Here is a 27,990-nt window from a genome sequence, read left to right as displayed (position 1 = left end):
CTAGTCAACCTGATATTTGTATGTTACTCTAATGTTATTCCAAAAAGTGGTTTTTTTTTAAATTCCATTCAATGACCTACACATGTATCTCCACCGCAGCCAACGAAACAAAATAAACATGCAGTTCCCTTTTATAGCAGTATGAAATAAACGAAGCACAATGATACACAAAGAATATCTGAATATTGAAAAATTGAATATTGAAACGTTTGTTTTTATAAGTATCATACATATATGACAGATACACTGTAGGGTAGGGTGGTGTGATTTCGACCGATTATTTTTTTATATTTAGATTTGTTCAAGTATGTCACTGCCTATTACATGTATTACGCTCAACTTTTACTGGATCCTTTTTCCTTCGGAATACCTTTTACTGTTCAGATTAAATTGTATTATATGTATTATTCGTCATGATATAAAATAAATGTGTTCGATTTACAAGATATGTGTGTTGGGTAACTTCGACCGCACACGGGGTATTTTCGATCGATGTGCAAATATAAATGAAATTATTCGCGTCGTCTCTAATTTAAAAATATATATATATTAATTTAAATTATTCTGTTGTAAAACATAAAAGTTTGTGAAAAAAATGCTGACAAAAAGAAAAAAAAGTAATTTTCAAAATGTACCTAATTTGAAGACATTAAGTGCACCAGGTGCCTAGAGACTGATTTACCGATTTGTCAAGGCATGCTACAAATGTACATGTATATATATGCGCAGGCATCTAAACCGCATGTTAACAAAACAGATGATTTTTTCACGGTTATAGAACTAGTTTCTACGGAGTATTCTTGTACATAATACTTATCCTAATACTTTTTTATACGGACGGTGGTCATGATTTTTTTCTGTTAACAAATAGCATTGCGTCATTTTCATTGGTCGAACTGAGTTACCTGCTGACGCCGTATTCATGCAAAGGGTAACTTCGGCCGATTTCTGTTCAGCTGATTTGCATTTTATTTGTAAAAACTAAATACTATAAATTTAAAAGGTATGAATTTAAGTGCAAATTTAAATATAGTTGATAAATTTCACGCCAGGAATATCCACTGTGTCTTTCTGTATATACAAGATATTTTCAGAGGTGATAAACTGATAATTCCCCGCAATGGTTTAAAAATACTCGTCCGTAATTTTTCGGGCGATAAAGTTTCTTCTTGGATGTAATTTTCCAGTGAAGAAATAAATTTCGCCTATTATTATCGACATTGATTTGTATATGAAAAATGCATTTTCTTTCTGCATAAAATAGATGTGTGTACACTATAATGGGTTATAAACAGATTATTTTAAGGTATTTATGAACGGTCGAAATTAACCAGGTAGTCGAAGTTACACTGTGACCATCCTAACCTATATCCTGACGTTAAAAAAAAAGTCTTGTATCTATGCAAGTAAATTACTGCATAGTTACACCATTTGATAAATAAATACATCAATCAGTGGATAGGTTTGTAACGTAGACCGTCTGATTTTAAATTTATTTATTTACCTCACTTGGCACATCTCGACCGATTCGTACCTCATCTGGATGAAGGTGACGGAATCAGCCGAGGTTTGCCGAATGTTATTTACCTTCGACTAGCCTTTAAGGTATCCGACCCTTATTAGGACCTAATTTTCTAACCTTAAATATCCATCCTGTATTAAATACTTTATTAATTCAAAGCATTTTAGAGTAGTAAAGGATTTACCAAGAGAAATTTTCAAAAATATAATTACCTAAGCAGTAATTGATTAATGAAGATTGCATTGATGTCTATGGGGACACGCAAATTTTTGAAAATAAAAATTTAAATACTAAGCATATCAAAAAATGCTGTGGTGGAAAGATGTATTCAATTACAAGGAATAGAAAAGCTATTGAAAACTAAAGTTTTACCAGATAGATTTCTTTAGAATTGATTTTTATTAATTAAAAGCAAAGAGTGATAACTCTTCAAGGACAGGACAAGGTCAAAAATTAGGACACATTCCGCTCTTACATATTGATACTAAAACATGAAGATAATGTCTACTTATACTGAGTATTCAGCCAATATATATCTGTTATACATTCAAATTCACTGAATCTGAGGCTATTATGGGTCGGATACCTTAAATATTGCAGTATTTTTCCTTGCATCATGATAGGAAATTGACAAGTGCTGTTTACCCTTCAAACGAAATCGGGAGACGTTTTCCGGTTTGAATAATTATGAGATAATATTCATAGCCTAGGGAATGCAAGGTTTTCAGACTTGATTTTTAAGAAAACCGATACTTGGTCATAAAATAAAATTACCATTTTTTAATTGACCATTAATTATAAAACCAAAGTATGGCATTATAAATATTAGTCATGTCATATTTTGAAAATTTTAAGGGGGGGGGGGGGCGTGCGCCCCCACGCCCCCCTTAAATCCGCCAGTAGGGGCAGGCCCCCTGAACCTCCTCTAAATCTGCCAGTGTTTTCTTTCATTATAAGGACTTGTAGAATAAGCGAAATACTCCAGACTTTAATAAAAATCTCAAACCCGATCTAAAACGCGTTGACAAAGTCAAACCAGACGGTTTTAGTTTTTACGGCATTTTTACAGTGATATGAGAAAAGTCGGATAATTGCTGTTAATTTTAAGAAATAAAGTTCGGCATTTTTCAACCTCGTTCGGTATAATATAATTTACTGATAATTTTTTCCGTTAAGGAGGAACACATGGACGAAGGATAAAAAAAGCGGTATTCTGCATGTCCATGTACACATCATTGCTATAATTGCGTACTCGGGATTAAACCCAAAATCCTTCGTTACATTGTATTTGTGTATAATTTTCACATGTTCTCAGGCGGATAATCATTTATTTTTATCTGTCTAAAGACAATAATTTCAGTAAATAGAGAAATGTTTTTATTTCGTCGTTTATTTCTCATCCTTTTGGTTTACACGTTTGCTTTGTACACAAAAGCGTGTGTTCATATACCGCTGTTTCTACACGCTATCGATGTGATCAGGGAGAACATGATATCCTCCAGCAATTTATTTCTTATGAAAACACTTAATGAAAACATATTAGGTGAAAATATATATACCCGTTAGTATCTTAGTACCGACCTGTTTAATTGCAATGTCACCAACCGTAACGATCGCTGGCCGGGACTTGAATATAATTTATTACCGTTATTAAAACAACTCGTCAGCTGAGCGGACCTATGATTGAAACAGTAAAATAGGGAAATTCCAGAGATCGAAGTGTATTTATTCTGGGCGCTCTTCCACATGAACAAATTAAACCGCATTTACGCGTACTTACATGCATGTAAAAGTAATTCGTGTCATGGGTAAATTCATTTTATTAGATGAAATAAAACAAATGCATAAGATTAATCTTCCTAAACAACACGTTTTTAAAACACAATCTATCTGATATAACTGACGGTATAAAATAACAAAGAAAATAACGGGTTTGTGTTTGTATTTAATTTGGAATGAGAACAAATCTTAACCTGTCAAATCACTTATAAAACATACTTCGTTTTCCAGACACTAATTGCCATGCGTAATCTTCACATGCACTGACCAAGAGGTCGCAAGTTTGAAATGTATGGCTTCTCATTGCGTGAGTTTTGTCAACACATGTCGGAGTAGACTATCTAAGCCAATTGATTCCCAAAGAAAACTGCATAGGAAGGGTTTTTTGGTACACTTTTGAAAGGGTAAAATTCATTCGACGCTCGATAGAATTTTCAAATACAAGTGAAAGATTTAGGTTACTTGCGTCCGACCTAGTATTTTGTGTGCATTAATATTGTAAGTTAGGAAGAAAATAACACAAACTCAAAAGTACTTAATTTTATTTTCGATTTTCCTGACAATTAAAAATGTGACCTCAACATACAATTATCGTGATAATTATATATATCCTGTTTAATGTTCATGAAAGAAATAGCAACTCGTTAAATAATAACAGAGATAAATAAACTGTTTCTTTAATACGCAAACAAAGTGGTCTTTTCGGCATTCAAAATGCATTGAATTTGAAGTGAATAAGTGAAAGGGAGTTAAGACTAGCTGATTAAAACGAGCGAGTGGTAATTAAACAGTAAGACGAAATCATATGAAAGATTCGAAATTATTTTAAAGTAATTTTCCACAAAGCGCAATTATCTCAACAATGCAATGTTTATAAGAATAAATATGCAACTTTCTTGTAATTCAGCGAAAAAAATATAAATTGAAATGTACTAGCGACTTAATCAAAGATATGAAATAATCTGAAAGATTCAACATATTTATCCACTCATCACTTAGTTAAAATGTATTTGGAATGGCCATTCTATGGTTTGTTTTGTGTATGACCTTAGGTCGCTGGTTCACACGCCGATTGATCGTCGGTGACCTCCTTTGCCACGCGCTATCGAGGGAGGGGTTACATAATTGTAAGCACACAAGGTGAATGTAAAAGGCGTGTACTTACTGGCTGTGAATAGTCTATGTTTGAAGTTTTGATTTATTTTCTAACTTTATTGTTTGTTTTTATATGATAAGAGGAAAAGGTTATCTCTTTCTTTCCTGTTTAGTAGATTGGTTTATCCAAATTTGAAAACAAACGAAATAAAAGGGAAAGTTGTCAGTAAATAATTTGGAAATAAAGCACAAAATACTTCAAGAACTTGATTCCAAAGAATATTAGCATCTAATGTAGCAAGGTTTATTATTTATAGTAAGTTTATCTTAATTACACGCATAAAGAGCTCTTGTTTACTTGCTGAATGAAAACACTTACCTGTATATGTGTTATGCTTCTAGCTCATTTAGAACAAAAGACTCAAACAAAATAACCTTTTCATGAGATTAATAAGATGTTAAAGAACAACTTTATTTGCGGCAGCTATTTCGAAATATTTACCGTTTTTGAGTTATAAAGCAAAAACTTTAAAGGGCCCCAGATCCCTAATTCTAGGGGCCAGACCCTTTTTAGTGGTGTCAAATGAAAGGCCTTAAAATTGTGCACAACTTTTATTCTACATTATTTATCAAAATATTTTTAGTTTAGACGATAAAAAAGAAAATATGTGTAAATTTTCGGTCTTTTAGGCGTTCTAATTTTTGACCCCTCTCTAGCGCCATTTTGAATACAGAAATTGAAAAACAAAAACCGATGTGCACAACTTCAATGCTTCTATTATTTAAATTCGGTAAAATTTCTACTTCAGCTCTTGTAGTCTCTGAGCCTTTGTCTGGAAATGAAGCCCCCTAAATTTTCATTTAAAGGGAAATAACCCAAAAGCGGAAGTGGATTTTTGAAATGTTTGACAACATTCTGATAGAGTTTTGTAACGTCTATAAACCCTGCAAATTTGAGCGAAATCCGTTGAGAAATGAGCGAGATATGAGGTCTCAAAGTTGGCGTCTAGGGAAAAAAAAAAAAGAATAATAAGAACTAGAGCCGAGCTCGTTGCAATGCAACGAATAGGTCTTCCGTCGGAGCTCTGGACAGGACAGAGCGACCTTGAGTCAAGGTCATGCAACATTTTAAGGTTATAAACAATCCTGTAAGGGGCATCAACTTTCAATGTTTCAACAGTAGAAAGACAGCAAAGGAATGTAAAATTCTCCTGTCAGTGAACTTGAACTTGTCCAAATAACTTTGCGTCAAGTCATGACACATTCTGCAGCTTGTTAAGAGCAAACACCATCTTTATGTCACCGACATAAAAAAAAAATCACAGTCACGTATTCTTTCAGACTATTCATCCAAAACATCATATTCTAAGTGACCTCGTATTTAAGTCAAGGCCATTACACACTCTGGATGATATATTTATCATCTTTTCAGTGAAATGCAAATGCATGCAATTTTTTCTATTACAAAAGTATAGACCTTTTTGTTTATTTGTTTGTATGTTGTTTAACGCCCCTTTCGAGAATTTTTCAATCATATGGAGACGCCACCATTTGCCGATGGAGATCTGCAAATTTTGACCTATACTCGGCACACATGGCCGTTTAGCAGTGAGGGATCTTTTTCGTGCCAGCACCTACTGCCAGACGGGACCTCAGTTTGTACGGTCTCATCCGAAGGATCAGTCTCTGCGTCCCACAGTGGGATTCGAACCTGCGACGTAAGGATCAACTCCATAATCCACGACTCTAGAGCAGACACTCTTACCACTGCGCCACGTGGGCGACTAGACCTTTTTGAATTTTACACTTATTATATCAGTGACCTTGAACTTGCCTAAATGACCTATGTTAAGGTCAAAAACAACCTTTGAACAAATTATGAGCTTCCAGTGATACCCAATGACAAAGATATACCTGAAAAAGAATATTGCACTTTTCTGTCAGTGACCTTGAACTTGCCAGAAAGACCTTGGATCAAGGTCAAAACACATTCTTGGATCATAAGCAATCTCTGTATCAAGTAAAAGCTTCCAGTGATTTTATATAACAAAGTTATAGCATGTGGAAAAAAAAATATTTATCTGCCAGTGACCTTGAACTTGCCGAAAAAACCTTTGTTCAAGGTCAGGAAAACCCATCTCAAGCAATCTGAGAAAAAGTTTCCTGTGTTCCTCCCACCCCTTATAAATTTATAATCCAGGCACGAATTTTGCCACTTCTTCTGCCAGTCTAGTACTATGTTATCTCAAACCAGTGGATCATAAGCAATCTTTGTTCCAAGTATGAGCTTCAAAAGTTATAACACATACAGTAATCTTACAGTTTTCTGTCAGTGACCTTGAACTTACAGGAATGACCTTGGATGAAAGTCGTGTCAAACCCTTTAATTTTGTCATGAGCAATTTCTGTATCAAGTATGATACTTGCTATTTTTTTCCAATGACCTTGAACTTGCTGGAATGATGTTGGATCAAAACCATGACACACCTTCGGATCATTAGTAATCTTTGTACCAAGTATGACCTTCCAGTTTCTTCATAACAAAGTTATAATATCCTTGGCGAACTATCACGTACAGACGGACAGCTAGGCAGACGGACAGTGTGATTCCGAAAGACTCAAAACACCCCCACCCCAAACCCACACACTTCGTTTGGGGGGATATATAAATTCCTTTGTTAAATTATGAACACTCTTTCCGGCCCAAACCTTCTCCCTGGAATCAATATTTGAAAAAAGAAAAAAATGAATGTATGCTATGTTGGAAATTTTCTCATTCTAGTCCAGGGATTCTTGAGAATACTATTTTCAAATGACCCCATGCGCGGATCTAGAGGGGGTTGGGGGCAGTTAAATGTATATACTAAACAAGAGGCCCATGGGCCACATCGCTCACCTGAGTAACTTTGGCCATGCTGTTCATTACCAGACTTCCCCCCTTGTAATACCTATTGTGGCCCCACCCTACCCCCAGGGGCCATGATTTGAACAATTTAGAATCTACACTACCCCAGGATGCTTCCACATAAGTTTCAGTTTTTCTGATCCAGTGGTTCTTGAGAAGATTTTTAAAGATTTTTCCTATATATTTCAATGTAAAACTTGTATTTCCTATTGTGGCCTCGCCCTACCCCCGGGGGTCATGATTTGAACAATTTAGAGTCTACACTACCCCAGGATGCTTCCAAAAAAAGTTTCAGCTTTTCTGGCTCAGTGGTTCTTGAGAAGGAGATTTTTAAAGTTTTTTCCTATATATTTCAATGTAAAACTTGTATTCCCTATTGTGGCCTCGCCCTACCCCCAGTGGTCATGATTTGAACAATTTAAAATCTACACTACCCCAGGATGCTTCCACATAAGTTTCAGCTTTTCTAGCCCAGTGGTTCTTGAGAAGAAGATTTTAAAAGATTTTTCCTATATATTTCAATGTAAAACTTGGATTCCCTATTGTGGCCCCGCCCTACCCCCGGGGGTCATGACTTCAGCTTTTCTGACCCAGTGGTTCTTGAGAAGAAGATTTTTTAATGACCCCACCCTATTTTTGTCTTTTCTTGATTATCTCCCCTTGTAAGGGAACTTGGTCCTTTATTTTAAAAAAAATTAACTCCCCTTCCCCCAAGAATACTTCATACCAAGTTTGGTTAAAATTGGCCCAGTGGTTCTTGAGAAGAAGTTGAAAATGTGAAAAGTTTACAGACAGACGGACGGACAGACAGACGGACGGACAGACAGACGGACGATCAGAAAAGCTCACTTGAGCTTTCAGCTCAGGTGAGCTAACAAGTAAAACTGACCATGCCCCCCCCCCTTTAGAAAACACGGACCCTTCCTCGAAAACGCGGATCTGTGTTAAAATGGTATGAAAAGTCTTAGGTATGAAGCTTTAAAAGTCAATGACCCCCCCCCCCCTCCCCCATACACACACACAAACACACACACGAAATAGGATTTCACGTTTGGGAAAAGAGTTTCTTTTTTTTTTTTTGGCTGGTCAAGAAATTTCTGGGTTGAAATATTTTTTTTTTTATTGGGATCCCCTCCTCTCCCCCCCCCCCCCTCCGTGGAAAAAAATTCCTTGATCTGCGCCTGGACCCCATCTAACTTTTTCTACATGTATCCGTTAAAAGAGGATGTGACCCTTCATTTGAACAAAACTTTACCAAAAATATTCTGTGTTAATTTTCGTTGTTATGGTCCAGTGGTTCTTGATAAGATAAAAATGAGAAAAATTTACGAGTAGCTTTAGAACAACAACGACGATAATGCTTATATACACCAATATAGCAAACAAAGATGAAGAATTATGAACAGCAAAAGCTTACTTGGGTCTTTGGCTTGGGAGATGAGATACTTATTAAAAATTGAAATTATTTTGTCATTTTTTTCTTTTTACAATCGACGGGCCTGCATTTCAAAGAGAGAGAGAGAGAATTTCTAGCTAGGTCTTTGAATAACAGTGAGATCGCTTCAGAAAACCAGGTCCCTAAGAATGTACATGTATATAAAATAGGCAGTGCCTTTCTCTCGGAATTCATCACCTGCTTCTATAAAGCTCCATCCTCACTTGTACTGACATGTACCTGGTAAAACCAGTAAGAACCACTTTATTTTAAAAAACAAATAATCGTCCTATTATTGGCGCCCATGATATATAAGACTAGGTGTTTAAATAAAACGTAATTCAGATATCGACATCCAAGAGAACAACACATTCTTTTTCAGTGGCGGAAACAGGAATCTTGAAAAGGGGGCCCGACCAGTTTTGTGTCGGGGTAGGGGCCCAAAGCCACATTATAAATTGATTTATTAAATCTTGTGTATATTTTGGATACAAAAGGGGGCCATGGGCGGATAAAGGATTTGTGAGGGGGGGGGGGGGGCGTGGATAACTTCGTTCAGGCATGGGGTCTGGGGACCGCCTTAAGGCCCCCAGTGGGTCCAGGGCGAAGCCCTGGTGGTGGCCCAGGGCGCGAAGCCCCCGGAAGCTCCTGGGTTTTCGTGAATTTTAAGAGTCAGTAAAACCAGACACAAAAATAGTGGTATTGATTACTTCCTTTACACAAAAGCCTATATGATATGAATTAAGTTTGTAACTTACAATACTCTAAAGTCTTTGTAGGAATTTCACGTCTGCTTAAGAATAATGTACAAATTTATTAATCATTTGATAATTTTTATTTCAAATTTACTCTTGAGAAAGCAGAAACTTTGTGTATCTCCGAACTTCGTGAATCTCCGAACTTCATGTATGTCAGAAGTCGTTCTGAATCATTATTATTTCAGCAAGGATGCTAGTCAACCTGATATTTGTATGTAACTCTAATGTTATTCCAAAAAGTGTTGTTGTTTTTTTTTTAAATTCCATTCACTGACCTACACATGTATCTCCACCGCAGCCAACGAAACAATATAAACAAACACGCTGTAACGTGCAGTTCCCTTTATAGTAGTATGAAATAAACGAAGCACAATGATACACAAAGAATATCTGAATATTGAAAAATTAAATATTGCAACGTTTGTTTTTATAAGTATTATACATATATGACAGATACACTGTAGGGTAGGGTGGTGTAATTCCGTCCGATTATTTTTTTATATTTAGATTTGTTCAAGTATGTCACTGCCTATTACATGCATTATGTTCAACATTTATGGATTATTTTTCCTTCGGAATACCTTTTATTGTTCAGATTACATTGTGTTATATTTATTATTCGTCATGATATAAAATAAATGTGTTCGATTTATAAGATATGTGTGTTGGGTAACTTCAACTGCACACGGGGTATTTTCGATCGATGTGCAAATATAAATGAAATTATTCGCGTCATCTCTAATTAAAAAAAATACATATATATTAATCTAAATTATTCTGTTGTAAAATATAAAAGATTGTGAAAAAATGCTGACAAAAAGAAAAAAAAGCAATTTTCAAAATGTACCTAATTTGAAGACATTAAGTGCACCAGGTGCCTAGAGACTATATATAATTTACCGATTTGTCAAGGCATGCTACAAATATATATATGCGCAGGCATCTAAACCGCATGTAAACAAAACATGATTTTTTCCACGGTTATAGAACTAGTTTCTACGGAGTATTCTTGTACATAATACTTATCCTAATACTTTTTTTATACGGATGGTAGTCATGATTTTTTTCTGGTAACAAATAGCATTGCGTCATTTTCATTGGTCGAACTGAGTTACCTGCTGACGCCGTATTCATGCAAAGGGTAACTTCGGCCGATTTCTGTTCAGCTGATTTGCATTTTATTTGTAAAAACTAAATACTATAAATTTAAAAGGTATGAATTTAAGTTGCAAATTTAAACATAGTTGATAAATTTCACGCCAGGAATATCCACTGTGTCTTTCTGTATATACAAGATATTTTTAGAGGTGATAAACTGATAATTTTAAGGTATTTATGAACAGTCGAAATTAACCAGGTGGTCGAAGTTACACTCGTCTGTGACCATCCTAACCTATATCCTGACATTAAAAAAAAGTCTTGTATCTATGTAAGTAAATTACTGCATAGTTACACCATTTGATAAATAAATACATCAATCAGTGGATAGGTTTGTAACGTAGACCTTCTGATTTTAAATTCATTTATTTACCTCATTCGGCACACCTCGGCCGATTCGTACCTCATCTGGATGAAGGTGACGGAATCAGCCGAGGTTTGCCGAATGTTATTTACCTTCGACCAGCCTTTAAATATTGCAGTATTTTTCTTTGCATCATCATAGGAAATTGACAAGTGCTGTCTACCCTTCAAACGAAATCGGGAGACGTTTTCCGCTTTGAATAATTATGAGATAATATTCATAGCCTAGGGAATGCAAGGTTTTCAGACTTGATTTTTAAGAAAACCGATACTTGATCATAAAATAAAATTACCATTTTTTAATTGACCATTAATTATAAAACCAAAGTATGGCATTATTAATATTAGTCATGTCATATTTTGAAAATTTTAGGGGGGGGGGGGGGGCGTGCGCCTCCAAGCCCCACTTAAATCCGCCAGTGTGGACAGACACCCTGAAACACCTCTAAATCTGTCAGTGTTTTCTTTCATTATACGGACTTGCAGAATAAGCGAAATACTCCAGACATTTAATAAAAATCTCAAACCCGATCTAAAACTCGTTGACAAAGTCAAACCAGACGGTTTTAGTTTTTACGGCATTTTTACAGTGGTATGAGAAAAGTCGGATAATTGCTGTTAATTTTGAGAAATAAAGTTCGGCATTTTTCAACCTCGTTCGGTATAATATAATTTACTGATAATTTTTTCCGTTAAGGAGGAACACATGGACGAAGGATAAAAAAAGAGGTATTCTGCATGTACATGTACACATCATTGCTATAAATGTGTACTCGGGATTAAACCCGAAATCCTTCGTTACATTGTATTTGGGTATGATTTTCACATGTTCTCAGGCGGATAATCATTTATTTTTATCTGTCTAAAGACAATAATTTCAGTTAATAGAGAAATGTTTTTATTTCGTCGTTTTTTTCCCATCCTTTTGGTTTACACGTTTGCTTTGTACACAAAAGCGCGTGTTCATATACCGCTGTTTCTACACGCTATCGATGTGATCAGGGAGAACATGATATCCTCCAGCAATTTACTTCTTATGAAAACACTCAATGAAAACATATTAGGTGAAAATATATACACCCATTAGTATCTTAGTACCTTAGTATCGACCTGTTTAATTGCAATGTCACCAACCGTAACGATCGCTGGCCAGGACTTGAATATAATTTATTACCGTTATTAAAACAACTCGTCAGCTGAGTGGACCTATGATTTAAACAGTAAAATAGGGAAATTCCAGAGTTTGAAGTGTATTTATTTTGGGCGCTCTTCCGCATCAACAAATTAAATCGCATTTACGCGTACTTACATGCATGTACCAATAATTTGTGTCATGGGTAAATTCAATTTATTAGATGAAATAAAACAAATGCATAAGATTAATCTTCGTAAACAACACGTTTTTAAAACAATCTATCTGATATAACTGACGGTATAAAATAACAAAGAAAATAAAGGGTTTGTGTTTGTATTTAATTTGGAATGAGAACAAATCTTAACCTGTCAAATCACTTATAAAACATACTTCGTTTTCCAGACACTAATTGCCATGCGTAATCTTCACATGCACTGACCAAGAGGTCACAAGTTTGAAATGTATGGCTTCTCATTGCGTGAGTTTTGTCAACACATGTCGGAGTAGACTATCTAAGCCAATTGATTCCCAAAGAAAACTGCATAGGAAGGGTTTTTTTTTTTTGGTACACTTTTTAACGGGTAAAATTCATTCGACGCTCGATAGAATTTTCAAATACAAGTGAAATATTGAGGCGGTTAAGTTACATGCGTCCGACCTAGTATTTTGTATGCAATAATATTGTAAGTTAGGAAGAAAATAATACAAACTCAAAAGTACTTAATTTTACTTTCGATTTTCCTGACAATTAAAAATGTGACCTCTACATACAATTATCGTTTTTAATTACATACATCCTGTTTAATGTTCATGAAAGAAATAGCAACTCGTTAAATAATAACATAAGAGAGATAAATAAACTGTTTCTGATCTTTTCGGCATTCAAAATGCATTGAATTTGAAGTGAATAAGTGAAAGGCAGTTAAGACTAGCTGATTAAAACGAGCGAGTGATAATTAAACAGTAAGACGGAATCATATGAAAGATTCGAAATGATTTTAAAGTAATTTTCCACAAAGCGCAATTATCTCAACAATGCAATGTTTATAAGACTAAATATGCAACTTTCTTGTAATTGAGCGAATAAAATATAAATCGAAATGTATTTGCGACTTAATCAAAGATATGAAATAATCTGAAAGATTCAACATATTTATCCACTCATCACTTAGTTAAAATGTATTTGGAATGGCCATTCTATTTGTTTTGTGTATGACCTTAGGTCGCTGGTTCACACGCCGATTGATCCTCGGTGACCTCCTTTGCCACGCGCTATCGAGGGAGGGGTTACATAATTGTAAACACACGAGGTGAATGTAAAAGGCGTGTACTTAATGGCTGTGAATAGTCTATGTTTAAAGTTTTGTTTTATTTTCTAACTTTATTGTTTGTTTTTATATGAAAAGAAGAAAAGGTTATCTTTTTTTCCCTGTTTAGTAGACTGGTTTATCCAAATTTGAAAACAAACGAAATAAAAGGGAAAGTTGTCAGTAAATAATTTGGAAATAAAGCACAAAATACTTCAAAAACCTGATTCTAAAGAATATTAGCATCTAATATAGCAAGGTTTATTATTTATAGTAAGTTTATTTTAATTACACGCATGAAGGGCTCTTGTTTACTTGCTGAATGAAAACACTTACCTGTATATTTGTTATGCTTCTAGCTCATTTAGAACACAAGACTCAAACAAAATAACATTTTCTTGAGATCAATAAGATGTTAAATAACAACTTTAATTACGGCAGCTATTTCGAAATATTTACCGTTTTTGAGTTATAAAGCAAAAACTTTAAAGGGCCCCAGATCCCTAATTTTAGGGGCCAGACCCTTTTTAGTGGTCTCAAATGAAAGGCCTTAAAATTGTGCACAACTTTTATTCTACATGTTTTATCAAAATATTTTTAGTTTAGAAGATAAAAAGGAAAATATGTGTAAATTTTCGCTCTTTTTGGCGTTCTAATTTTTGACCCCTCTCTAGCGCCATTTTGAATACAGAAATTGAAAAACAAAAACCGATGTGCACAACTTCAGTGCTTCTATTATTTAAATTCGGTAGAATTTCTACTCCAGCTTCAGTAGTCTCTGAGCCTTTGTCTGGAAATGAAGCCACCTAAATTTTCATGTAAAGGGAGATAACCCAAAAGCGGAAGTGGGTTTTTGAAATGTTTGACAGCATTCTGATAGAATTTTGTAACGTCTTTAAACCCTGCAAATTTGAGCAAAATCCCTTGAGAAATGAGCAAGATATGAGGTCTGAAAGTTGGCGTCTAGGAAAAAAAAAAAAGAATAATAAGAATAATCTTAACCATCAGAATCAGTAGAAGGTCTTCCGCCTGGAGCGGAAGACCTTAATAATCTTAACCATCAGAATCAGTAGAAGGTCTTCCGCCTGGAGCGGAAGACCTTAATAAATAATTTAATAGTGAACCATAAACCACGTTTTAAACCTTATTAAGAAGAAAATTAACATTAAATACCGCAGGGTATATTATTGATAGCAAGTCTGTTTAAGTTATACACATGAAGAGGTCTGATTTCCTTGCCGAATGAAAAACGTTACCTGTTTACCTGGCCTGCTTTGTAATACGTATTACGCAATACCCATGGTATACTCGAACAAAACAACATTTTCATTAGATCAAAAAGGTGTAAAAGAACAATTTTGTTCCCAAGATCCAGATCGAAATATTTACCGTTTTTGAGTTATAAAGCAAAAACTTTTAAGGGCCCAAGATCCCTAATCATAGGGACCAGCCCCTTTTAAATAGTATGATATGAAAGCCCTTGCAATTATGCACAACTTTTGTTCTACATGTCTTAACAAAATATTTCTAGTTTTCAAGATATAAAGGAAAATATGTCAAATTTTTTGCTGTTTTCCGCGTTCTAACTTTTGACCCCTCTCTAGCGCCATTTTTAATGCAAAAATCAAAAAACAAAAACCGATGTGCACAACTTCAATGCTTCCTCTTTTCAATTTCAAAGGGTTTTGTGCTCCAATTATAACCATTTCTGAGCCTTTGTCTGGAAATCGGAGGCATGCAAAATTCAATCAAAGGGGAATAACTCGTGAACAGAAGGTAATTTCCGAATTGTATTACGGTATTCTGACAGTGTTTTGTAAAGTCTAAAAGCTCTGAAAATTTGAACAAAATCTGTTTAAAAATGAGGAAGATATGAAGCCTCAAAGTTGGCGTCTAGGAAAAAAAAAAAAAAGAATAATCTTAATCATCACAATCAGTAGAAGGTCTTCCGTTGGAAACGGAAGACCTTAATAAAGGTTTCATAACTTGTGCGAGTTAGTAACCTGTTTTTCTACAACTCAAGTTCCTTTATCTTTTTAATTGACAATAGACACAAGGCTTGTTCAGTGTCATTTTACAATTAAAAAGTCAAAGAATAGGACTTGGTCTCAGAAAAAACTGCTAACTACTGGCACACATTATAGTACCTTCTCCTTCCTTCACACTTCTAAAATTCTTAATAAAAATATCTATATAATTATGGAACTGCACAAATCCCTTACAAACCAAGTAGCACAACATCACAAAATAAGAAGTGTGTCATTACCACTGTGATGTCACAATCAAATGCTCACTAGGCAAACCACTTACCTTGTCTTTATTGTTGTCTCCTTTCTTTTTCTTTTTATTACTCTTGCTATCATCATCGTCTTTATCACCAGTTTTAAGAGGGTTGCCCTGATTCTCTTTTTCAATCCTCTGTTTTAGATCATTTTGAAACCTTGTGACAAAGCCATCTTTAGAGAAGAAGTCATGTTTTATAAGCTGAGTACATGTGGGTCGTTCGTCGGGATCAAGTCGCAAACATTGCTGGAATGCAAAAGTATGAAATCTAATATCTCAGTGATAACATGCACTTTTTCATTAGGTATCAATACTCTTTTGTCCAATTCCTTTTTATATAGTTCATATAGTTTAATTGTATTGAAGGTTTGATTCAATGTCTAAATCAGTTGTTCAATATAAGTGTTTAGTATCCTTTTCCTACTTAACATGAATGGACCAACAAATTACTTTTTTATTACCACCATTTGCTTTCCAAGATCAAAATCATCATAATTTCTGTTTGCAAGCATGAATCATAATTACCTTCATTAATTCTAATGATTGTGAAGATATCCTGTTGAATTTCTTTTCTAAAGGTGAAATCTCTCTAACTTCTGGTAATCGCATTCCAACAAAAAGTGGATTCCTGAGAAAGACCTCCTTATGCCTAGGAGTTAGGTTACCTAAAGTATTGATAGATATTTTATCAATTACATGTTGTTCATAGTATCTTTGTGAACTGCTATAATGCTTTATAATCTTTATTTCAAAAAACGAAAGTATAAATTCAGCATAATTAAATCCACTTGCTTATATATTCTTTCTCTTGTACAGAGTATCTTATCACAACCAGTATAGTCTTAATTAAGATGTGAACATTTTTACTATAGTTTTGTGGCACTTACCAAAACATTTGACAATATGGTATAGCTGATCTATATCAGAATCCCCTGGAAAGAGAGGTTCCCCTGTCAACATCTCTGCCAGTAAACATCCTATTGCCCAGATATCCACTGCCCTACATATGAATTGTCATTATTGACTTCAGTTATCAAAATAACTACATGTATATAGACATATGAATTCTCCATCTCTTATTAACAGAGACAATACTATCAATAGTACAATGGTTATTTTGTTTTCCTTATGGCAAACTGCTAGAACTGTTGTTATTGCTGAAAACACCTTGAATTAAAATTTGATATATTAATTGGCAAATTATATAAACTAGGAAAGTGTCCATATGGTATGAATGCTACAGACAATAAAATACATATTTAAAACAAGATGTGTTTGTGAAACACTGATGCCCCCCATATGGCAACTTATAGCAAAGGTTAAACTTTCTCCAAAGCAAATCAAATATTTTGCTATCCAAAGTAAGGTCTCGTCTCAAGAAATATACCTGTGAAATATGAAAGCCCTAGCAGCAACCATTGAATAGATATGGAAAAGGTTAAAGTTTTTCAAAAAGTAAGTCAAACATCAAGGTCAAGGTCAAATGGTCAAAATTAATGGTGCCCAAGGAAAGGCCTTCTCATAAGAAATACACATGTGAAATATGAAAGCCAAAGCACAAATCATTCAAAAGTTATGGCCAAGATTAAAGTTTTTCAAAAGTAGGTCAAACTCCAAGGTCAAGGTCAATGGATTACAATTGTTGGTATCCAAAGAAAGGTCTTGTCACAAGGATTACATATGTGAAGTATGAATGCCCTAGCACCAACTGTTCAAAAGTAATGGCCAAGGTTAAAGTTTTTCAAAAGAAGGTCAAACTCCAAGGTCAAGGTCAAAGTTGTTGGTATCCAAGGGAAGGTCTTGTCACAAAAATTACATATGTGAAGTATGAAAACCCTAGCACCAACCATTCAAAAGTTATGGCCAAGGTTAAAGTTTTCCAAAAGTAGATCAAACTCCTAGTTTAAGGTCAAAGGGTCAAAGTTGTTGCTATCCAAAGGAAGGTCTTGTCACAATGATTACATTTGTGAAGTATGAAAGCCCTAGCACCAACCGTTCAAATGTTATGGCCAAGGGTTAAAGTTTTCCAAAAGTAGGTCAAAATCCAAGGTCAGGGTCAAAAGGTCAAAGTTGTTGGTATCCAAAGTAAGGATTTGTCACAAGAATTGCATAGGTGAAGTATGAAAACCCTAGCATCAACTGTTCAAAAGTTATGGCCAAAGTTGAAGTTGGTTAATATTTTGTAAAAGTGGGTCAAACTCCAAGGTCAAGGTCAAAAGGTCAAATATGATGGTACCCAAAGAAAGGTCTTGTCACAAGGAATACACATGTGAAATATGAAAGCCATAGCTCCAACCAATCAAAAGTAATGGGCAATGTTAAAGTTTTTGCGGACAAACAAACAGACGGATGGATAGGACAAAAACTATATACCCCTAAATCTTCAATACGAGGGCATAAAAATGCTTCATAATATTCAAGGAAATATCAAAAATCTAGATAAGTGAAAAAAAATTTGTTGGAAGTGTCTGGGTCATAACATTGTGACTTGAATCTCTCTTTCCAATATGCAGATTGAAAACCATTAAAACAAATGATTCAATTATTGATATTTTGTTAGAATGGCAGTAAACCAGGTGACCTCTGACATATTTCTAATATATTTAAAAAGTTACATTTGACCTTGAAAATTAAGTTTCTTTGAAACTATAAAGGTAAATCAAAATGATGTATTCGGGAGGCAAGGTCATGGGTTTTTTTTTGTTTGTGTGTTGTTTAGCGTCCCTCTCGAGAATTTTTGTTTCATATGGAGATGCCACCACTTGCCGGTGGAGAGCTGCAAATTTTTAACCTATGCTCGACACTTAGAGTCATTGAGCAATGAGGGATCTTTTTCGTGCCAGCACCTACTGCGACAAGGGACTTTGGTTTATATGGTCTCATCCCAAGGATCAGTCTCCGTGTCCACAGTGGGATTCAGACCCGCGACGTAAGGATCAACTCCTTACTCCGTGACTCTAGAGCAGACGTTCTAACCACTGTGCAACGTGGGCAACTTGTCAGTTGTCATGGGGTAGATCAAGGTCAGAAAATTGAATATATGCCACAGTCATTTTCATGACAGAACAAACCTAAAGGCCCATGGGCCACAATGCTCACCTGAGTAACAATAGCCCTTCTGGTCTTCATCAGCAGATTCTTTCCCCTGTATATTCTTAAGTACAATTTTGATCATTTTTTGTGGCCCCACTCTACCTTAGAGGGTCATGATTTGAACAAACTTGAATTGAATTTACATGAACCTTCAATCTACACTACCTGTGAATGCCTTCAAATAAATATGACTGATCATAGCTTTGCTGTTCTTGAGAAGAAGATTTTTCCTATATATTCCCACATAAAACTTTGATCACCCACACTCCCATAGTGGCCCCATCCTACCTCGATGTCATGATATGAAAAATATAAATCAACAATTTGTCAGGAAGTTTTCACATAAGTTTCATCTTTTCTGGCCCAATTGTTCTAATAACGCCACCCAATTTTCACTATTTCTTAATTAACCCCCCTTGGAAGAGTGTGTGGCCTTTAATTCATTTGAACAAATTTGAATCTTCTCACAAGGATACTCTGTGTCAAGTTTGGTTGAAATTGACACAGTGGTTCTGAAGATGGAATTTTGAAAAGTTTACAATGACAACAACAAAAACAGACAATGAATAAATTTTGCTTTCAGAGATTCAGAAAGCTCACTTGAGCCTTTGGCTCAGGTGAATTAAAAACAGACACCTTGATCTAGAATTTTGGTTAATTTGAGGGATCTCATAACTATAGCTCTTAAATGTTGTACTGAAGTTTGTAATTGGAAAGAGGCAAAGAATATATACCCAAAGTACTTTAAATTAACCTATATTTGACATGCCAAAATTTAGCCAATAAATTATCATCAACTGATTTATTTTTAAATATCCAAACCCATTGAAATTTATAGGCAATGTAATGTCTGAATTAGTGAAGTCAAACCAAAGATTTATGCTAGAATTAATTTTTTCTATCAACTTTACACTGACTATGGTCTGTACATTCAATGTCCAATGATAATGAAACGGTTTATCAGATAACTTCCTGTGAAATGATCAATCAAGATATGGAGAGATTTTAATGGGCACCTGGTTACTGGGTACTTACCTTCCATACTTGGTGTCCCCCACCAGAAGTTCTGGAGCACGGTACCACCTGGTTGCTACATAGTCTGTGTAGGTTTCACCTGGTTGTGCAAGAGTCCTAGCAAATCCAAAATCACATAACTTCACTATCCCTGACTTACTAACAAGTATGTTTTCTGGCTTTATATCCCTATGAATAATCTGGAAGAGAAAGTTTAAATTCAAGTTACTCAGATGATCTGTATCAGTAATATTTAGTCTTTCAGAGCTGCCAACATCATGAAAAAAAATTGTAAAGAGGGAGTCCATGGGCTGCCTAAAGACCCCCAGCCACTGTAAATTTTTTTCTATTTTGCTTACTTTAATATGATTTAGATCACAAGTTAGCATATAAATGGACAATGACAATACAAGCAAATGCTGTAAAGATCGACTATATGACTCTTTTATCATATAGTGAAAAATGAAGGTGGACAGCAATGAAAATTTTGGTATTTCAAACTCTGGATGGAGAAAAATAGAAATTGGAAGAAGAGAGAAATCAAAAGGCATATTTTAGATGCTCAAACAGTAGCTTTACATCTAAATCATAAGGGTTGGCAGCTCTAACCTTTTTTCTTAACTGACTGACAGAGAAAACCAAAACAAACTTACATTGTGTAAATGGCAGAATTCTGTGCCCTTCAGAACTTGCCACAAGATTCTTCTGACTGTGTTTTCATCCAAACCATTAGGACACTTTTCGAGTTCATCAAGCACAGTGTGATCCACAAATTCAAACACTAAATATAGTCTTTTCTTTCTTCTGAACACTTCTATCAAATTCACTAGGTGGTCATGCCGTAGTTGCTAAATAAATGTAAAGAAATTAAACCTTATGTATAAATTTCACAAAAATTTCTACTAGAAATTGTTACATAAAAACACAGGTATTTTACCCTTAAGTACAACAGTTGTACATGCATGTATACTGTAAAATCACATATTTTCATGAGATCAAATTTCTGTGGTTTGTGGAAAAACTATGAGTTTGTGGGGATTTGATTTTGTGGATTAAGAATTGTTGAGTAGTTATGTATATGAAATTTTACATTTCATAGTGGACATGAATTTGTGGATTTCTTTAAAAACAACAAAAATTAAACCCCCATGAAAATTAGTGATTTCATGGTATAAAAAGCCATTGATGTGCTTCCTGTGGAGATTGTAATGATTTACCAAACTATATATTATTGTATATTCTTGCCTTTTTGTGTGAATTAGGGAGAATGCATGCAGCTTAACCAATGGACTAACAACTTGTAAATATATAGACTGGCTATAAAAAGTGCAAAGCTGAACATAGCCATATTATGGTCTCCGAGAGAATCTATCAGTCACGGCACAAAATAATCAGGTTACATGTACATGTAAGGGAAAACTAATTGCTTGATAAATTTTTAATACCTGTACTACAGCAAACCAAAAGTACATGGTAAAGAGATCAATACTTCAAGATGTTATGCAACCAAGATATATTTCTATGGTGTGGTTTAGAATATTTAGAGAGAAGTACATCCCTAACCCATAATACAAAGGCAAAAAAGACAAAGCTTGCCTTTACCTCAATTCTTAAAATCTCTACTTGAATGCACTTACATATATATCCTCAATTTGAATGTCATTGAATAGAAATTTCATAATTAAGCTTAAATATCCTTTGTTGAGTACGTATTTATCCTCCGAATACTTCTGACCCTGTCCTCGCCAGTAGGATTGTTATGCAATAAAACTTCTTCCTGTAGGTACATATATTTTTTGGTGTTGAAAATTTCTTCCCCATAATTTTTGTTTGACTTTTAAACACTATTTAATATCTCATGTATTGGAATGATAGGTGTATTAAGAACTCAATAGTGTGTTTATAGATACACTGGAGTTCGTCAATTCATCTCAAAGGATCTCTATTTTAACAAGCTTTTCTGCTAAACTACACAGATATGATGAATTAAAAGAGTGTATTATGTAAGATTAAAATATAAAACCAGACTAAGTAACAGGCACCAGAAACAAATACCTAGCAGTAGTTTAGTGCTGGAACCTAGTGCCTTACATAAACCTCTGTCTTATTTCTCCCAAGATTCCCGTACGTTTGTTAAATTGGTGTTCTAGCCAGGTAGAGAGCGTTAGGATATATGCAATGAAAAATACGAGAGAAAAAAAATCTTCTAAAAATGTTCATAAATTTTATAATTCTAACAGCAATAAATATTAAAGACTATACTCCTTAATATATATATGCACATCATAAAGCATCTCTGTAAGTTTGGAAATGATAAAATATATATGTCAATGAATGTCTGGATTATAAGTCAGGGTATAATATGGCTTTCATCAAATGAGAAATCCTGTTGTCAAGGTCTGCAGTGAAGTCAGGAATAATCTCTTCTCTTGTTGGTGTATATACACCAAATCTGTCCCTTAGTCCACAGGATAAGTAAGGATATATATACCAAGTTAAAGGCCAGTTGTGCATGAATGCTGCTTTATTTGAATTTGAATGAACAATTGAATTAAAGCAAACCCTTTTAATGCCCTCATCCTTATGTGCAGACAAATAAATGAGCGGCTCATTTTGCCCGTGCTTGGTTGGATTTGAATGTGCCATAATGCATATTTAACCAACAACAATCCAAAATATTTATAGATATCAGTGATTATATTATAAATGGTTAAACAAATATCTATGAGTATGCCCCATCGAAGATATTGTTCAGACTCCAAGTGTAAACCTGTCTGGTCTAACATCCAATAAAAGGATTATAGAAACATAAAACCCCAACAACAGACCTTGTAGGTGACTTAAGTAATTTATAACAAAAATCGAATTGGCACAGCCAGGTTTAAATTCAATATACCCTGAATGGCAAAAAATGAACCAAACAAAAACATCCGCTAAACTCTTCATAGTAAAAAATTAATTGATGGCAAGAATTTTTTATCTACTCCCATTATGCAAATTTGTTATGATAAAACAAAATTTGCTAAATTGTTTGTGTTGTTTTGCATGTAATATGCTCGAGATAGTCCAGTTGACACTGTTTATCAGTCTCATATTTCAAAGTGTTATGATCAATATATTTAATGACCATGTGCAGACTTCTTGATTTTATGTTTAACTTAACTGCTGATGACCTTTCAAAGCAAGATGAGACCAGCATACATATTGTTCCTTAACCAAAGTAAATGTTACCATGCAAATATAATTTGTTCACATGACAAACTAACATCATTTTAAAGGAAAAGATCTTAACCTTCCTTCAGAAAAGGAAAAGATATCCTGTTTATCTAGTCTAATCTTATATGCAATCCTAAATAAAAAAACCCAGTAGATATGTTCAACCATATTAAAAGTATAAGAAACAAAATTAAAGATGGGTGCATCAACCCAAAGATTGGTGTTTTGATTCTAGATTAGACCTCTCCCTGAAAAAGTCATTGATGATTCACAGATGAAGTCGGTCTCTCAAAAGTAACTTCTGATTAGGGTACACCTATTGTAAAACTATAGGGTGATTCAATCTATGAATCTAGAGCATAGGTATAATATATATATATATATATATATATATATATATATATATATATATATATATATATATATATATATATATATATATATATATATACACATACATACCCCCCCCCCCCCCAAGCAACAAACAAGATAATGTTTAAAAAATTAAATCAAATTAACATACATTTCTATCTTTCTACATTTAGTGTCATACAATATAGTGTACAAAAGCTTAATGGATTGTCAGACTGATACAACCACTCCCTTATTTACCCTGAACACCATAGCTACGAGTATATGGTTATCAGAAACAAAGATTAAAGGCACATTCTTTGCATCATTATTAAAAATAAATGACATCAAGTTACTTTGTAATGTAAGGGTATTTCATGAAAAGAAAGTTTTCATGAAACCCCGCTGAGCCATTTAATAACATTAATCAACTTAACAAAGGTTGGAGAATTTAATGCATTAAAAAATTCTTTGTAAATCTAGGGTAAACCCTGTCAATAGTTAGTGAGGCTATGTATACATTTGCTTTTTTTTTACAAAATACCCCATTAAAATAATCATGTGAAGATTGAGACTTACAACTCCACATAACAAAGTAATAAACATTCTTAATTTTTGTTCATGTCTTGAACATTTGGGGGGGGGGGGGGGGGGCTCATTTTTTATAATGTGGACCAGAAAAAAATTGATTTATTGATATATTTAAACTGTCAAAATTTCACTACTTAATCATTATCTGAAACTGTCTGGCATCCACTTTGAAATCCAATAAAAGATATACAATTTATAACCAAATACATATAAAATCAAATCAGATCATAAAATATGAAGAACTGGCTGATTATCCAATGTAAATTGAACTATGCTTAACAATGATCACCAATCCAAAGCTGATATATTTACCTTAAATGCACATTCGGATAATACTACAGTAATAGCATTAAATTTCAATACTTAATCCTAAGCTAATATATCAATATTGACATATATTTGCACAACCATTTTCATAGATATGAAAATTTGTTTTTCTTTGCCATGCAGAAAAGATACAGGAACAATAGATTACAATGTATATACATTACTTTTTCATATCAAAAGAAAGACTTATTTATAGTGGAAGATGTTTATGCTCAAAAAAAAAAAATTACATCACACTTGCATGCACTGTCATAACTTAAGACATATATTTCTATTCATGCATTTAAAAAATGTATTATCTTAGTTAGATATTTATTATTACATTATTTCTTATTTGTGGACAACATACAAAAAACCTTATCTGAAATAGTTGTCATTTTAATCTCATTAGGTTTCATTGGTTTAACGGATTTTTTTTTTTTAATTTTCCTGATTTCATTATCATGTGAACAAAATTAATACAATGGTATCACAAGAATAACAGATTCTGTTGATAGACTACTGATATGACTGAGAGTTAAATTGATGACTTAAACTACATTTTTGTATAAAATAGGAATTATTCAAAACCTCAATTTAGAAAAGTAGTAAAGGAACCCCTGTACCACGTGAACTTTTTTCTTTACCTTAAGCATCCTGACTTCTCTGAGAGCAATTTTCTTGACCATTTTGTCATCCTCACTCTCCAGGAATTTCTTGATAGCTACCAGCTGTCCTGTCTCTTTGTGGCGACATTTGAGAACCATCCCATAGCTCCCCTCCCCCACCAGTCCTAGATTCTCATACTTCTCCATTGCTCGTAATAGGGATGCTCCTCTCACTTGAAGAGTCTGAAAAACATGGATGACAGACTCATGCTATAGCGTTCAGTTATAGAGAAGCCTTATCTTACAGCACCAGAATAGGACTTGTCATCTACGCTTTACCTTGTATTGAATGATATCTCTTTATGGCATTGGAGTGTGCTGTACTTAATTAATGAAAAACTGTCAGTTTCATTGTACACAATTTCTATACATCTTTACAGGTACATGTATGCTATTAAAGTAATAAATATGCTCATATCTGCAAGTACTATTATGCTTTTGAAGTGACACTGCAAGTGAATGTGAATACATCTTAAAGGTTTATTCTCAAATTTCAATACTTCTCAAAATATACAAAAATTAAATCTGTTCAGAATAAAAATATGATTATTGCTTTTACAATGGAACCAATATATTTATCAAAATATATAAACAATAAACATTTTGCTCAGTTAACTAATTAATTTTAACAGTCTATTTCATTTTGACAAGACAACAAAGTAAAAATCACAATCACTGTCTCACTTGCAGTTGAATGCATGTACATTTATTTTTCAGGGTCAAAATCAAAGAGACATATTTTCTATTATTTGATCCCAATCTTCAAGTTTGAAGCACTTACACTATGTTAATTATGAGCACAAAATAATCTTACACATGTTTTAAAGGAACTTTTGTCAAACAACTTTATGAGGCTGTTGTGCTTTGTGCACATGAATTGTGGGTTTGACGTACATTTTGTATTGCTAATTCCTGGACAATACCCAAAATATTATTACAGCATTATAGCTGTATAAATTATTTCACAGATTAAAACCCATATTAATAGGGATAATGAACACTGGACATGAATGACCAAGCCATGTTTCTAGTTTTAATTCATTGTGCAGAGAAATGAGATGAAAACACTTGATGAAGTTAAATTTACAAATGTATTATGAATAACAAGTAAACAACTTAAATAAATTGTCAACAAACTAGGTATTAACAAATGACCCTTGGATTAAAAAAAGAAAATTTCTGGAGCACAAAATTCTGTTTTCCTTGGAATGCAGATTAATAACTTTGCATTAGCAATTTAAATTTCATGTGTGTTCATAATTTTGAGGTTAATGTCTCCCAGAATTTTAATATTTAATTATCATTCATTTGTTTACGACATGCAAAAATAATATCAAAAAATACAAATCACATCTACTGTTTAATTATCCACTGATGTAACCAACTCATGGAGTGTTGTCTATTTCCTTCACCTAAAGTCATGGAAAAAAAATAATAAACTGCATCTAGTGTTAAACTGTAAGTATAAGAGAATGATTTTTTTTTTTTTTTTTTTTTTGGTTTTAATTTTTGAAAAGATATATATAATTAGCAAAAACTATATTCATACCCCTGTGATTCCTGTGCTTTTTAATACCAGGACTAGAGAAATACAAAAGATAAACCTTTAACAATAGAATTCTGATTTTTTGGGTACAGTCGAACTTCTGTATCTCGCACATTGATATCTTGAATACCATGGATATCTTCAAGTCATTTAGAAGTTACAACCACTCTTCTTTGCTGTACTTTAATCTTCAGTATCTGGAACTCTCATATATCTTAAAGTTTTTTCTTGTTCCCACTGAGTTCAAAATAATGTGGTCTGGCTGTATGTGGTAATACATATCAGGGGTGTGCAATTACAAAAATTAGTTACTAGCCCGTCGGGCTAGTGGCAGTAACAAAGTTACTAGCCCGAGGTTGCTAGTCACTAGCCCATTAACTACCGAAAACAATACATGTACAAGTATAACAAAGAGGTAAAAAAAATCCAATAAACTTGAAATAAATAAAACAAATAATGGTTTGCGCTTTGTTATTGTCAGGTACTTCTCCCTATTTTTATCAACTATAATTGTCACTGAAACGACTGGCGATAGCAACACACAATACATATAGGTTAAAACAAATAAAAGATTATGATTTTACAACAAATTTAATTTGTACATTAATTCAGTCGACGAAAATATAAGTATACTTTCCTTTTAGATATACTAGCCCAACGGGCTAACGCAGTATAGATTTATCATAGCCCAACGTCTAAAATTGATAGCCCCGGGCGTCGGGCGATGGTAATTGCACACCCCTGCATATACTATTCTTAAGTTGGTAAAGACAATACATAGACATGGATACTGAATAAGTTTACCAAAGAGAAATGACACCTCCCACGATATATACACAGAAATAGAAACTTTATATTCACAACATATAATACAATCTGCACCAGAAACTGACATATCCCTCATATTAACACCAACCCTTGTCTGAAGAAAATGTCTTATTCCCCTGACCATTTTAAATTTAAAATGTTTTCAAATAATTACATATCAAAGAGCACATTAAAAAATATTCTCTGATCATCATGAGGCTCGTCTTTAAAAAGTTTTGGGCACAGATTGATTAAAATCAACACATAATTAGCAAAGTTACTTGTATATTGGTAAGCTAAATGTTTCCATGCCATGAAAGTTCCATGCATTACATATGACAAAAACTTTATATATATGGTACATGTACCTTTAAAGTCACCTTCACTTACTTTGGACATTTTTCTTCATATGTATCAACAATCATGGACTTCCTACAGCACTTTGAAAAAGTTTTGATGAGTTAATGAATTAAAAGTTGTGGTCATAAAAGTTAAATGCAATTAAATTCTGTTCAAATGAGTACATGAAAATACATGAACAAAAATATAATTAAAATAAGTAGCACACTAAATATAAATGTTAGCTTCATAACTGAAAAATGTGTATCAGTAAACAGAATAGATTACACAGATTGTTAGTTCTTCAGTATTTTTTAAC

General features: G+C 33.8%; 1 protein-coding gene across 8 annotated transcripts in view; it reads right to left on the bottom strand.

Moving 5' to 3' along the window:
* Positions 1-27,990, bottom strand: part of LOC133205070 (cyclin-dependent kinase-like 2) — a 44,713-nt gene that overhangs the window by 15,931 nt on the left and 792 nt on the right. For 6 of the 8 annotated variants that reach the window (XM_061340812.1, XM_061340823.1, XM_061340852.1 and 3 more), the window contains 7 exons: positions 27,723-27,772; positions 24,959-25,162; positions 20,501-20,695; positions 19,869-20,047; positions 16,628-16,740; positions 16,266-16,405; positions 15,768-15,986 (listed from right to left, as the gene is read on the bottom strand). In XM_061340812.1, coding sequence (XP_061196796.1) covers positions 15,768-15,986; positions 16,266-16,405; positions 16,628-16,740; positions 19,869-20,047; positions 20,501-20,695; positions 24,959-25,162; positions 27,723-27,731 — 1,059 coding nt within the window. In that variant the 5' untranslated portion in view covers positions 27,732-27,772. The remainder of the gene's footprint in view (positions 1-15,767; positions 15,987-16,265; positions 16,406-16,627; positions 16,741-19,868; positions 20,048-20,500; positions 20,696-24,958; positions 25,163-27,722; positions 27,773-27,990) is intronic. The other 2 variants (XM_061340837.1, XM_061340845.1) reach the window with 1 other exon arrangement.

The sequence above is a fragment of the Saccostrea echinata genome, unplaced genomic scaffold (genome assembly GCF_033153115.1).
Source record: "Saccostrea echinata isolate AGI-Se365-2 ecotype Australia unplaced genomic scaffold, CSIRO_AGI_Sech_v1 ptg000002l, whole genome shotgun sequence".
Lineage (NCBI taxonomy): Eukaryota > Metazoa > Mollusca > Bivalvia > Ostreida > Ostreidae > Saccostrea > Saccostrea echinata.
This window is presented reverse-complemented; position numbering and strand designations above follow the sequence as displayed.